The following is a 13,590-nucleotide window of genomic DNA, read 5'->3' on the forward strand; positions in this document are numbered from 1 at the left end:
TCTGCCCAAGAGTTGCCTGACTTAATAGTCACTGAAGCATAAGCTGTTTCTTGCACATTACCCATTCGTTCCACATTACTGAGTGTGAGGAACATAACCTGAAACTCATCTTCCCCACCCGGCACTCCGTCCCACAGCAGGGACCACTCTGTAGGTAGAACTCGACAGCCTTTATCAAAACCAGCCACAGACAGGGGCAAAGTCCCCTTTAAAAATAACTAAAGTCAGTATTGCTTCACGCTCCAGCTGGGTACAGTCTGAGTAGATGTTTCCCTTCCTGCCTGACTTTGGTGGGACCTATGTCACCCTGTGAGATCCACACGTTTGGGGTGGAATAGGGAAAAGAAGGATACAAGTCCTGTTCCAGGAATCAGAATGAGCTAGACTGCCCCAAACAGTGGGAGAGCTCGCTGGGCACTGAGCCGCTGGTAGCGACCAACCAGCCGGAGATGAGGTGACACCTGCAAGTGAAAGATTCCAGCGCCTGGGTACAAGACTTGCAAGCCAAGAAGAGACCTTAGGGAAGCTTGGAAGTAGGGAGTAATGGGGAGAATCATCTGAAAGCAGAGGAGACGCGAGAAGGAGGTGGTGGCGGGCGCCGAGCTCGAGTGGAGGCGGAGCCGTGGGGTAGAGGACACTAGACCAGATACAGAAGATAGAACAAAAACGTTCTAAGAGGCTAAGAAAGGGACAAAGAGAAACTGGACGGTTGCGGGGAGCTCTTTCGTGGAAAGCCAAAACGGGTAGTGAGCGGGGGGGGGGGGGGGGGGGGGGTTGTCAGGCGGTACGGTCCCGCCCCTGATCATTCGGGACCTCCGCGTCTCCTCCCCGGCAAGGGTGGAGCAGTTGCCTCCAGCCCCGCCCCCAGGTCCGCAGAGGCCGCCCCTAGGGACCCGTGGTGCGGCCCAGAAGATGGTGGGAGGCCCAGCTGGTGCGTTATCAGCCTCCTCCAGGAGCCGGCCCAAGGCACCGAGCGGCTGACAGTCTGAGATTAGGCCCCGGGAGGGTCATTAAGCTGCGGCCTGGCCCTGGCCCAGCCTCCTTTCCTCCTGATCCAACCAGGCCGGCAGGTGGGAGCTGGCGATAAGGACGGGGGTCTTGGCGGTTCTGGGGTGGGCGCTCCCTCACTCCCAGCCCCCGGTCAGGACCGGAACATGGAGTGGAGGAGGAGGGCTGTAGGTCAGTGTCAGCCTAGGCCCTACAGGGACAATCACCAAGGCTCTAAGGGCAGGGCAGGGCAGGGCATCCCCGCAGTTGGGAGGTGGGGGTGGGCGACAGGGCTTGCTTCGGTGGCAGCAGGCCTCTCCTGGCAACACCTCACAGGTGGTTCTGTCCTGGCAGACTGTGGGCATAAAGAGAACTGAACTGAACCCTACACTCCCGCCCCCCAAGAACTTGAAGGCAGAGGTGACAAGGAATGTGACCACCTGCAAGGGGATCCAATCTGCAGCCAAAAGGCTCCAGCCTGGAGCTGGACCAAAGAAGGGATATTTGTGTCTTAAGGGAGAACTAGCCTCTACCATCCTGTCTCTCCTTCAGTGAGAAAGAAAAAGCAGGGCTGCCTGGTCCCGTGGCTTTGCTTTCTGCTTTAATCAAGGGAGAGTTGAAAAGAATAGGTACACTCTAAACTGGCAGAAACGTGTCAGGCCGCATGAGTTAGAGAAACCCACAGAGGGCAAATGCCCAAAGCATCATCACAGGGGCAACCATCAATTCCTTAAAGCTGAAGAACAGAGAGGGAAGGAGACTTGCCCTAGATCACACAGCAAGGCAAAGAGACCTAGAGCAGAAACACTACTCCCCGGTCTCTGCTCAGCTCTACCTCTATTGCAGGCTGGCTCCTCAGCCCCAGAGAGATGGTTTGTGGATACTCCTTGAGACATTCAGGCAAGCCTTAGACCACAAAGCCAACGCTGTGACTGTGAAGCAAGGCCACTGTGAAAACGTGAAGTTGGTGGCGGAGAAACATCTGGAAACATGGAGGCTCTGGCCGCCTTCTCCACACACTTCCGCTGGATCTGAAATGAGTCTGTTCTGGGTTATTGCCGCAGAAAGAGTGTCCAGTGTTGTTCAGTGAGACACACAGACACAGAGGAGCAGGGCCAGGCGGCATGTGCCTCAGAGCCTCCTGGTCTCTTCTCTTCCAGGGTGGTGCCCCTGACTCCCATCCCACCCAGGGCTGAGAGCCGAGCTAGGACACTGGTGAGGACTGGGTTCCTGTCTAGTCCATCTCTGCTCCGCGGTTTTCTTTCCCATATGCTAGCCCAACACTCTGGAGCCCTGGGGAGGGGAGAGAGAGCTGGACAGAGTGGGTGGTGTGCTGTATAGGAAAAACCCAGAAGGTCCAGGGTTTCCTGAGTAATCCATAAATCCGATGACCATGGACCGTAGAAAGCAGTTATTGAAAAGAAATGGGGGAGGCCATGCTTGGAGCCTGGAAGCTGGGTCTGAGTCTTTGCCCCAGAAGTATAAAAAGTCTTTATTTCATAGAAATCAGGGCCACTTCCATAGTTGCAGGAGGAGGGAGATGAAAGGTGAGGGCTCCTCAGAATTGGGTGGAAGACCCCAGGGCCACAGTCCATCCTGTGCTCAGCTTGGCTGTGACTCAAGAGAGCCGAGAGGGGCAGCTTGTTCAATAGATCCCTGCAGAGCAGTGATGGGTGAAGTGGTGGCATCCACTCTATGTGCCCCATAGCCTGGGGACTGGGGCCGTAGAGGAGCTTGTCACATGGGTGTGCTGCGGACCCTGCCCTCTTCCTCCAGAACGTTCTCGAAGGCATTCTTGTGCTCACTGGACCTGGGAAAGGAGGTAGGGCTTACGGGGGTCATTGGCTTCCCTTCCCCCCATGTCTTTCTCTCTTCACCATCCTGCACCAGGCCTTCTCTTCAGAATTAGCCTCTGGCTCCCACAGAGGCAGGGGAGCAGAGAGTTCTTCCCCTGAACGTATCTGGAACTGTGTGCCTGCACTGGAGGCTCCTCAGAAACATCCCCACCCAAATCCCATTCTCCTCCTCTGTGGTTTCTCCTCCTTAGTGGTTTCCTCACTAAGCCTCCCAAGAACTCCCGTCCCACAGAGTATCCCCCGACTCAGCCTTCCACTGACTTCCCTTTCCGCACTGAACCCCTCCCCATGACACCCCTTAACCCTTACCCCTGTCTGAGACTTCTCCCTGAATCGAAGCTTTGTCTCTCCGTGGGATACTGTAGTCCTCACAGAACACTCCTCACCTCGCCAGCCTTTCCTTTTTGCTGCACACGCCTTTCCCATCTGCCCCAGTAGCATCTCACCTAAAACCAGACGCCGTTGAGGAGTATCTGCCGTCCATTCCCACCAGGACCCCGTCTGCCTTGCTTCCAACAATCATGACCATGTTACCAGGCTCCCTGGAAATGAAGTTTGTCAGTCAGTCATCAAGGACAGTCCGCTCTGCCCCATCTAAGAAGAGAGTACCCCCAGCTTTCCTCTGGACCCTGCAGACACCAGCTTTCCAGTTTCCTCCTCCTCAGGCCTCATCTCCTCCTGCCTGATCCACCAGGAAAGTGGGGAAGACAGGCGGTTGTAAGACACTGTCCTAGGGTCTCAGGTCTCTTTCCACTGCCTCCAAACACACGACCTCAGCTCCATCATAAACCCAACAGGACTCAGAGTATATCCCAAATCAGGAGATGTGGTTAGTGGTCACAGAAGGCAGATACAGGGCTAACAAAGCATTTTTAGCAATAAGGGCCCATCTTTCGCCCCCCCCCAGACTGCTTTTGTGAGGGTCCCTTATACCTATTCAGCTTCAGGTATGTGTCTTCAGACATCCCACAGGCACATCATACCAGACATGTCCCCCCAAGCCACCTCAGATTGTTCTCAATGTCCTCTGCTCAGGGCAGGGGGCTTCTAGAGTTATCCCTGTACTCCCCCTCCTAGTGCACCATACTGCCTCCCTCTGTCAACTCCCAGCTTCCCTCCCAAGCAGCTCTTAGGTTCATCCATCCCTTTCTGAACTGCCTCTATCCCCTCCAGGTCCAGAGTACACAGCCTCATACTCAGCCTCCTTTTGTCCTTAAACCTGCAGGCGGCACACTCTGTGCACCCACATGGAACAGCCAGGACTCACAAGGTCATCTCATCACTGATCCCAGCTGCATTGGTATAAAGCGCCCAGTCTAGATCATTCGTGCTGCCAGGACCTACTGACCTCCTCGGCCTCACACTAGAACTCTCTGTCCTTCTCCACCCCTGAACTCTTTGCACATTCTCAGCAGGCCTTGCAGGGCTGAGGCTGGGTCCCTGGCTAACAGGCCACCTCCGTGAGACCTGGGGAAAGATCCCCTTAGGCAGATGTAGCTTTACCCAGAGGGCTCTTGATCTCTATGCATTCGTGCCTGGTACCAGTGCCAGGCCCCAAACTGGGGATTCAAGGGTACTTTCCTGCACCACCCCATCTTCTGACTGACTCCTTGTATGTCAGGTTTTGGGGTAAATGTGCAGTCGGTGAAACCTTGCTAACCAACCCCCTTCCAACCCTGTGTCCCGCACTCTGTACTTTCTTTTGGCTGTATTTGACTTGAATTGCTTATCCAGTCTGTGTGCCTGTGAGGCCCTTTGCATCAAGTGTGGCTGACCTTCCAAAAAGATGGGGCCTTCTATTTCAGGAGGAAGAGCAGCCTCCCATCTCCCATAGGTGGAAAAAAAAGAGACACTGAGGAGAGAAGACATTTTCCCCAAGTTCCTGTGGGGTAGGGAGTGGATGGAGGAATGAGAGAGCCATGAAGTCAATAGACTGTAGGCCTGAGAGCCAGACAGGCTCAGAGCCGGTTCGGTCGCTAACTCTTCCTGAGAACTTGAGGACCAGTTAGTTTCCCTTCCTCACAGTGACAAGACTTTAACCGGAGCTCCTGAGGTCATCCCCCACTAGAACAAAAGCCACTGTTCTAGTGCCACCCTGAGCACTGAGGGCTTCCCAGCCCCAGGCCTTCTTCACACAGCACTCACGGTTCTTCCTGGCACCAGAAGTGGTTGACAGCGAAGGCGATTGCAACCAGGACCAGGAACACAGCCACAGCAATAAGGCCCTGCATCCAGGGCTGAAGGTTCCCCAGACCTGAAAAAGGGAAAGGAGCTGCAGGGACAGGACAGTCTTGGGACTGTGTCAAAGGCCAACAGCCTCTGTAGGGCCAAGGGGGACATCCGAGTGGCTAGAGTGGACGAAAGTTAGGCCTGTCTACTCCCCTAAGTAGGAGAGGGAAGGAAGGTGGCTAAGAGCCTACTAAAGTCCAAAGGAAACCTAAGCAACCAAATAGGGAACACATATCAGGGTTTGCTCTGAGGCCCTGGCTCCCAGGGCCTCCTTCCTGCACATATGCCCCCTACAGTCACATGCAGGCCCCCTAGGAAGTGCAAGAAAACAGGGACCAAAGGGCAGCTCCACTAGCTGGCCTGGGCCCTGTAAGCTGGGAGTGGCCCCTCCTCCTCCCCCGCTGGCCCAGAGTTGCCAGGCTAAGGTTGGCATCCGGCAGATCCAGTTCTTGAGCATAAAGCTTCTTTGGGAAGATTAGGAGGGGTGAGGTCCGCCCCGGGGCTGCTCAGCACTGGGCTCAGATGGGGTGCAGGATGGTAAGAGAGGTAGATGTCAGGGGATAGTGGGCTCCAGATTGGAGCCCCTTCATCCTATCCAGCAGAGTGGCCAGGATGCAAAGGTCAGAGAGTAGGTTATAAGGTCTAGCCTTGTACCCCTTCTGCTTTTTCACCCTTGACATCAACCCCAACCCTTAAAACTTCTCAGAAGCCTCTGCCCTCAGGCCACTAGTAGCCCCAAGGAAGACCATTCTCCCCATTAGACCGAGGACCAAACTCTCCAAAGACAAGAGCCTCAGGAGGAAAGAGGACAACAGGAAGCTTGGGAGAGTTCCTGCCTTCAGACAAGACACCTATAAGACTTGAGCCATCCTACGTTATGAGAAGCTGGGCATCAAAAGACTTCAGCTTGCCTCATTCCCACGCCAAAGTCCTTTTTGATATCTTCTGCTGCAGGGAAGACTTGCCTAGTCTTAGTACTGTCTCTGAGGCTGGCAGGTGTTGGGAAAAGGGAGGATCCTGGAACTCTCTGGTTGTAGCCATGGCAACCCTAGGCTAGCAACCCCGGGTAGCAGAAGATGCACAGTACGATTGCTCTGCAAGGGCCATTGTTTTGGGTTGCCCCCATACCCACCCTGGCCAAGAAACACTGGCTCAGGTCTATCACTTCTGGCCAATGATGCTCTGGCATTGGGAACAACCCTGGGAGGTCCCTTCCCCATTTCCTTCTGTGGTTCTTACAGCTAACTCCTCCCTCACAAGACACCAGGGACCACAGCCCTCTGCTCCTCCTCTTATGGCTCTAGGGAGCAAATGGTAGAGTCAGAGGTGGAAAATGAATGGTCTGGGGCTGACCCATGTATGTTACTAGACCTCTCTGGTACTTCAGTTTCTCAAAAGGCCTCTGAGACATGGGATTCAGAGGTGACGCAAATATACATGAGCATCTTTGCCAACCTCCAGATACCAGACTACTGGGTACAAAGCCCTCCCAAACCTCCAACCTGGCAGCAGCTCTGAGAGATGGCAGGGTGAAGTTTACTGACAATGAATAAAAAGACTAAGTCTCAGAGTGGAGCAGTGATTTCCTCAAGATCACACAGCACAACAGAAAGAGCTTGGTGAAGAGTACACCCATGGTCTACCCTGGAGACAGTGAGAAAAAGAGGGCTTGGGTCATCCAAGAGGCAGAAGCAGGCTATCTCAGTGAGTTCAAGGCCAGCCTGGTCTACATTATGAGTTCCACGATAGCTCAGAATAGAGAGATCCTGTCTCAAAACAAACAAACAACAACAGAAAAAGGACTTAGGCCAAAGCCAAGGACTCGGGGCAGCTCCTGTACCACCACCACCCATCCTGCCAAGAGCAAGCATTTGAGGGTGCCTTCGGACCACTCCCTCAAAGTTCCTAGCCCCTTCCCTCAGTACCCAGTCATCTCTGGGTCCTGCTGTGAGGTTCTCAACTCCTGTCCCTCCCTAACCACCAGAGCCAACATGTTCCCTGTTCTCCCACTTCACACTGGAGAAAAACAAATCTCAGAGCCTAAGTCAGAGGAGTGTGTCTGGCCCAGTGCCTGTTCCCCCTCCAAAACACTACGGTATTGCAGGTCACCACCCCGTCCCACCCAGGTCACCAGCCCTCTCCTCCCTGCAGCCCAGGTGCTCCTGCCCTGTGCTACCTTGCTGACAGTTGGCAGGTGCCACTGCGGAGAGCAGACCCAGTATGAGCAGGCTGAAGGCCAACATGGCTGCAGGCAGCTGTAGGGCCTTAGTCCACTGCTGGTGTTTGGACTCCCGGAGCTGCTGGAGGTCTGGGGTGTTCCTATGAGATCGGCTGGGGAGCAGTCAGGCCCTGAAGGAGAGGCACGGGATTGGGTTAGGCAGAAAGGGAGGGAGGGTGGGGAGGAAGAACTGGCAGGCTGGTGACGAGAAACTGCCCTTCCTCCTATGGAAATGAGCTGCCAGGCCTGGCTGATGCCCAGCTCAACAAATTGGCACTTAAGGTACCCCCATCAGAAGCCAGATAAAGAGGTGGGCCTGTGAATCAGGGAAGTAAAGGGGAAGTCCCAGACCCCTCCAAGACCCACACTACCTCAGAAGTCGCCCTCACCCTCGGAGCTCACCTTTCCTGGCAGTGGGGCTGGGCTCTCTGGGAAAGGTGTGACACATTTTCAGTCCTGCCTTGAATGGGCTCAGTGGGTGGGGCTTTTTGGAGGACTCACAGTGAGATTGAGACACTTGCTGGCTGACTCAAGGAGTCAAGGAAAAGCACCTCTGTGGCCAAAAACCTCAGGGAAGGCTCACCTGCCCGCTTTCTCCAGCTCCCTTCACCTCCCTTCACCTGCCCTCCCTTCACCTGTTTCTGCCCCCACCACTCCAGACACTGGGTCCCACCTCTGAGATACAACCTCACTTCACAATCCCCAACCCTGACCAATCCTGTTGTTCTTCATGCCTTTCTCATAGCCGGGTTCCACATTTCCAGTCCCCGGTAACCTGGCAGGAACCAGACAAGATTTGACTTAGTCAGAAGCCTCAACGTCTGTCTTCAGATCCACCTCCATTCATCAGAGGAGGTGGTGCAGAACAGAGATTCCAAATGCCAGGCCCAGAGTATAGCCAGGAGTAGCTACAAGGTAGTTCTTCTGTCCCCAGACATAGACGCCGCAAGCCAGGCCCAGCAGAAGCCCACCCCACACTCCACAAGACACATAGCATCCACCTGACCTTCCAGACACTAAGAATGACCCAAGTACCTACTGAAGTCCAGGGTTGAAGGTCATTGTGGACCTCATTGCCCCAGCCACCCCAGAATACAGGAGTTAGGATACTAGAGCAGGCTAGACCCATTTCCTAAGGAAGGAAAGGGAAGGGATTTCTTGGCAGTCCCTGTTGCTTGCATTGGTTCCTGAAAGGTCACTGCAAACAGCTCTTCCCTGTGGACGCTCAGGTAACAGATCTGCTGTCTTGGCTCCAGGCAGGTACTCAGGTACCTTTGAGAAACCCCAGGGCACAGTCACATGTCCATCTATCCTTGAGTACAGAGCGTGGTGCCTGTGACCGAGGTCCCACACTAGTCTAAGTACAAGTTCCAGAAGAGCCCATACCATCCTGGCTTGATCAGGTTCAGAAAGTATGAGTCTGGAAATAAGATGGACTAAGAACAGGTAGCTGTCCTTAAACACTAAAACACTGGCAAAGGCACCATGGATGGTACGGAGCCTGAACTCGGAGGACTTCTGCAGCACTGCTTGTCCTGAGTCACATTTGCCAGCAGGTCCTAGTTCCTGTTCAAAGAGAAAAGAAAAAAATCAAAGGAAAGGAAAGAAAGAAGGGAAGAAATGCTGGCAGATCAAGAGAGGCCCAGAAACCAGGTGGTGCACGCCTGTAATCCCAGCACTCGGGAGGCAGAGGCAAGTGGATCTCTGTGAGTTTGAGGTCAGCCTGGTCTAAAAGCAGGCTCCAAAGCAGCAGAGAAACCCTGTCTCAGGAAGAAGAAAAGAGAGAGAGAAAGAAGGTCCAGAGATGACAAAGCTGGTATCCAGAGACAGGGTCAGAGGCCTGAGCCTGCTTCCTCTGAGTGTCTGCCTACTTTCATGCATGTGCACTGAGCCTGTGACCATGTAACAGTGGGTTCTTCTCCAAGGGGCCATAGGGGAACTCTTCATGGGCTTGAGCGATACCACCCATACATGTGTAACCTGTTTTTAACACGGCTGAGGATTTCAGGAGCATTGAGGAGCGGACATGACAGGCGTTAATGAACAACCAGGGAACTGCTGGTTGGAATGAAAGGAATGGGGCGGAATTTAACAAATATCCACCAGGCCTTCCTCAGTGGTTTAAAGCAGGGGACGGGGACCTAGGTCAAATCCTCATCTGAGAATATGAAAAGGTAATCATAGATGGGAGAGGCAGACTTAGGGATGCAGGTTCTGCCACCACTGACTGAGCTGCTTTAGATGGAGCTTTGAACAGGGCGTGGGAGGTAGAAAAACCAGGGAGGGTGTGGGCACGTGACTAGCTGGAGGGGAGAGTGAGTGACTCTCAGGTTAAGTTTCTGACTTGAGCAACTGAGTGGGTGGCAGTGTCTCAAGGTGGAACACGTGGCTTCCCCAGGATGCAGTGTGTGTGTGTGTGTGTGTGTGTGTGAGAGAGAGAGAGAGAGAGAGAGAGAGAGAGAGAGAGAGAGAGAGTGTGTGTGTGTGTGAGAGAGAGAGAGTGAGAGTGGTGTGTGTGTGTGTGTGTGTGTGTGAGAGAGAGAGAGAGAGAGAGAGAGAGAGAGAGAGAGTTGAAGGGAGAGATCAAACAGGCATTTCAAAGAAAGAAGTGGCAGGATGAGGCAGCAAAGTGAAATCCCGAAATAGAGGGATACTCCAGCAGCCAAGGGAGGAGAAATCCAAAGAGAGGTGTGCAGGAAGGTTCCTGTGGTGGTACCCAGATACCCACTCACTAACTCATGCCCTAGGGGAACACCCCAGCCTCTGGCACCAGCATGGGAGACCCAGTCTCTTTCCCCAAGCACCCCCAACTTCACTGAAACCCCAGCAGGAAGCAGAGACTCCCAGAACTATACTTTGGGCACAGTAAGGGATGATGAGTAGAAAGAACATCAGGTGACCAAGGGAAGGAAACAGCTCCCAGGTCAAAGTCCCAGGCTTTAAAGCAAAAACAAGTTGTTCCGGAAAGCGGGTGGAGGGATGAGGGTGGAGGGGACTCTTGGCTTTAAGGCTAGGTCCCCAATCCCTGCAAGTTCTCACTCAGGTAAAGGCTTGTCTCCCTAGGCTTATAAACAACATCCCTGTTCCCAAGGTAACAAAGGGGTCCCCGGTTGTCTGGCTGAATCTCAAAAGTTTGGGTGGGTCTCAGCAGCTCTTACGGCTGGACCCTGGATCCTCACCTCAGGCAGCTGTTCCATCCCACACTCAGTTCCCCCCTCCTGTTTCTTGCCCAGCTCTCATCTGTAATCATCTGGCCCCTAGACAAACCTTCCACCATACTAGAACTGGCTTATCCTCAAGAGCTCCAGAATTCCCACATCCCTCCCTCCTTTCGTCCTCCCTCCAACATCTTACCTGCCATTCTACCTACTGCCAGGAGGTGGCACTGTGTGGCTCCAATCCCAGGCTGTGGTGCTGGCCACACAGTTCACAATGGAAGATTAAAGAGCTTCCCTCTCTCTAGCCGCCCCAACTCCCACCCTTTGTCAAGGGTGGGTTACAGGAAGGGAACATGAACACTGACAAAGAACTAGTCAGTGGTGATGGAGGCGTAGCGTATGTACCTAGAGTTCTGATGTAACAGAAAAGGACTGAATCATCAAGGAAGGCTTCCTGCTGGCGATGCTCCGGGGTGGGGCCCTGTCAGACAGCGTAGAAAGATACGATGGGGAAGGCCATACACATAGAGTTCAGACTGAGAAAAAGCCAGGTGACACATTCAAGAAGGGTGTTTGATTTCTTTCGTTTTTGTTGCTGTTTTTCCCCTGTGGTACTGAGAATTGAACTGAGGGCCTAGTTCATGCTAAGTGAGCACTCTGCTACATCCCCAGCCCTCGAGGTGGATGGTCAGCATACCAAGGTAAAAGTCCTCTTCACTCATTCTTGTGATATCCTTCCTGTTAATCTTTGCTGAAAGCCTGAAAATTCCCGGGGAATGTCTCATTTGGGCCTTTCCTGGTCCATAAAATAATGTTCAAACTTCTGCCCAGGTGCCTGCCTGAGGGGCAGGGCAGTCAGCCCTCCTCTTCATCCTCACCTGGCCCAGGGTCTCCTGTCCCCTGACCTGATCCACACAGTACATAGCCCTCTGCCTGGAGTGTTCTCTTCAAGTTCCTCCTATCAGAGTGGCCTCCCAAGTCTTGCTTTACAGGTCACTTTCTCCAGGAAGACTTCTTTGACGTCCATCCCATCACCTCACCTTCCCCAGAGTCTCACAAACTGCAGTGCCATCTGGTTGACGTGTTTGCACACTTAGTACTTATTGCCTGCAAGGACAGATCTCTCTCTCTCTCTCTCCCTCTCTCTCCCTCTCTCTCTCTCTCTCTCTCTCTCTCTCTCTCTCTCTCTCTCACACACACACACACACACACACACTTGCCTTTAGTTTTACCTCCAGCACACAGCGTGAGCACAATGCCTACACCACATGCTCACATATATTTTTATGATATGAAATCTGAGAATATACAGTGCCTGGTCTGACAGGGTAGAAGGTAAGGAAGTGAGTGGAGGGATAGCATGACTAGCTACAGGTGGGCCCTTTGTCTTCCGCTTCTGCTAGCTCTAGGACAGCGCCCCCAGAATCTCTATCGATAAGTGAGAGCACTTGGAGCTGTCCAACCCTAAGGAGAGAATGCTTCAGAGGGAACTGAACTATCCCTGTAGGAGTACCAAGGAAGGCAAATGACCATTTCACCTATAGTCACCCATTAGGGTGTCTGCGGAGGGCTAAGCTAGACTGGTTGGGGAATGGCGGCTCCTCTCCATGCTCAGAGCATTTCACTACCTGGGCTGCCCTGCTGTTGACACGCCCTAAGGCTTGTGAACTTGGGCAGGGGGTACCACACCTGGCTTTTCACTAATCTGTAAATGCTGCGAGTTTCTTCCATTCGAAATAAAGACTGCAAACCACGGGCCTCCCTCGGATGCCATCCTATCACCCCCAGCTGCTGTGGGTATTTGACATATTTATTATTTGTGTTTACCAGTAGGTAACCATAGTAGTCGCTGAAGCTTCCACAAATCCAGTCAAGTGCATTATAAAAGCACACTTAAATTACTGTATCACAAACGTACCTTTAACATTTTGATAACTGTGTTCCAATACACTCTGCTTGTTGTTCAGTAATGTACATTGTATTAGATGCTTCTGAAAACATTTCGTGGAGAAAGAGACCACAGGGAGCCAACAAGATGACCCCTAGGGTGCTGTACTTGCTGTACAAGCCTGACGACCTGAGTTCCATGCCTGAAACCCATAAAAAGATAGGAGAGAACCACCTCCACAAAGTTGGCCTTTGACCTCCATATGTGCACTATGGTTTGATCACCTCCAAATACACATCATGCACATGCACACGCACACAAACAATAATAAATAATAATAATACGTAGACGAAAGAAGCTGTAGACTTTTTGAACCATGGCACAAAAGAGTTAAGGAGTCCTGACTCTTTGGTGAGTCTGCGGCAGGTCTGTTCAAGGCCATGCCATGTGATCTCAAGATCAGACTTGGAGAAAGGCTGGTGACTCTCTGGACAGAGGCTGTCTGGTACCCAGAGGGGGCTATGATCGGGCAGACATACTTGGCCTCACAGGTGATCCCAGAGCTGGGAACTGAAAGAGGCAAAGGATACTAAGCCCAGAACATGTAGAGCCAAGGAATGCACTGGCTGCTGCTCTTGAGTCCTAGGAGACCCCAGTGGGCCAGGGAGATTTATGGTGAGGACCCCCCAGAAGAGAAGATCAATCAAATCCTCCTATTGCCTCCTCACCCAGCCCAGAAAGTAAGGAGGGGGCCAGACCAAGATCCTCCTGCCAGCAGAAGGCCCAGGGCCAAATCTTTCCCAATGGCTTCTGCACAGTTCTGCTGCCCATCAGGGCTCCAGGCCAGAAAGGAACCAAACCGGGAAACAAGCTTCTAGAATTCTCCTCTCCTGACCTACAGGCTCACCCTGAATGATACCATCTTGCTCCTCGTTTTTCAGCTGAGAAAATATGACCCTGAAAGATTCCAAGTGAGTGCCACACAGTTGATTAGGAGAGGACCAATCCCAGGCAGTTCTTTATACAGCCCAGGGCTTAGCCCCTCTCCCCAGCCCTGACTTATTGATCACTTTCACCAATTTCACCCAAGTCTGCTTTCATGTATCATTCACTACATGTTTGCTGCCTACTCGAGGACCGGAAATACCATAGTGAGCAAGCGGAGCTTATTATGTGTAGCTATGAAATAGCATCACACCAGCTGGGCACGGCACTACCTGCTATAGTCCAGCACATGGGACACTGAGGCAGGAT

The 13,590-nt window shown here is 52.9% G+C and overlaps 1 protein-coding gene across 2 annotated transcripts; it reads right to left on the reverse strand.

Moving 5' to 3' along the window:
* Positions 1-2,427: 2,427 nt before the first annotated feature.
* On the reverse strand, positions 2,428-7,742 carry Pdzk1ip1 (PDZK1 interacting protein 1). Of its 2 annotated transcripts, none has more exons than XM_038333769.1 (5): positions 7,693-7,742; positions 7,249-7,421; positions 4,989-5,097; positions 3,290-3,385; positions 2,428-2,797 (listed from the first exon to the last, which is right to left on the reverse strand). In XM_038333769.1, the coding sequence occupies exons 2-5, from the start codon at positions 7,313-7,315 to the stop codon at positions 2,725-2,727; spliced, it is 345 nt and encodes a 114-aa protein (XP_038189697.1). In that variant the 5' UTR covers positions 7,316-7,421; positions 7,693-7,742; the 3' UTR covers positions 2,428-2,724. The 2 variants fall into 2 exon arrangements, with proteins under 2 accessions (XP_038189697.1, XP_038189698.1); XM_038333770.1 differs by lacking the exon at positions 7,693-7,742 and adding an exon at positions 7,662-7,684.
* Positions 7,743-13,590: the final 5,848 nt, after the last annotated feature.

Source organism: Arvicola amphibius, chromosome 6 (assembly GCF_903992535.2).
Source record: "Arvicola amphibius chromosome 6, mArvAmp1.2, whole genome shotgun sequence".
In the NCBI taxonomy this organism is placed as follows: domain Eukaryota; kingdom Metazoa; phylum Chordata; class Mammalia; order Rodentia; family Cricetidae; genus Arvicola; species Arvicola amphibius.

Excerpts from the sequence above, each read along its gene's own strand:
- Pdzk1ip1 (XM_038333769.1), bottom strand. The coding sequence starts at position 7,315 with ATGTTGGCCTTCAGCCTGCTCATACTGGGTCTGCTCTCCGCAGTGGCA. Across the intron at positions 5,098-7,248 it reads ACCTGCCAACTGTCAGCAAG|GTCTGGGGAACCTTCAGCCC; the intron begins GTAGCACAGGGC and ends TCCCTTTTTCAG. Across the intron at positions 2,798-3,289 it reads TCAACGGCGTCTGGTTTTAG|GTCCAGTGAGCACAAGAATG; the intron begins GTGAGATGCTAC and ends CTCCTTTCCCAG.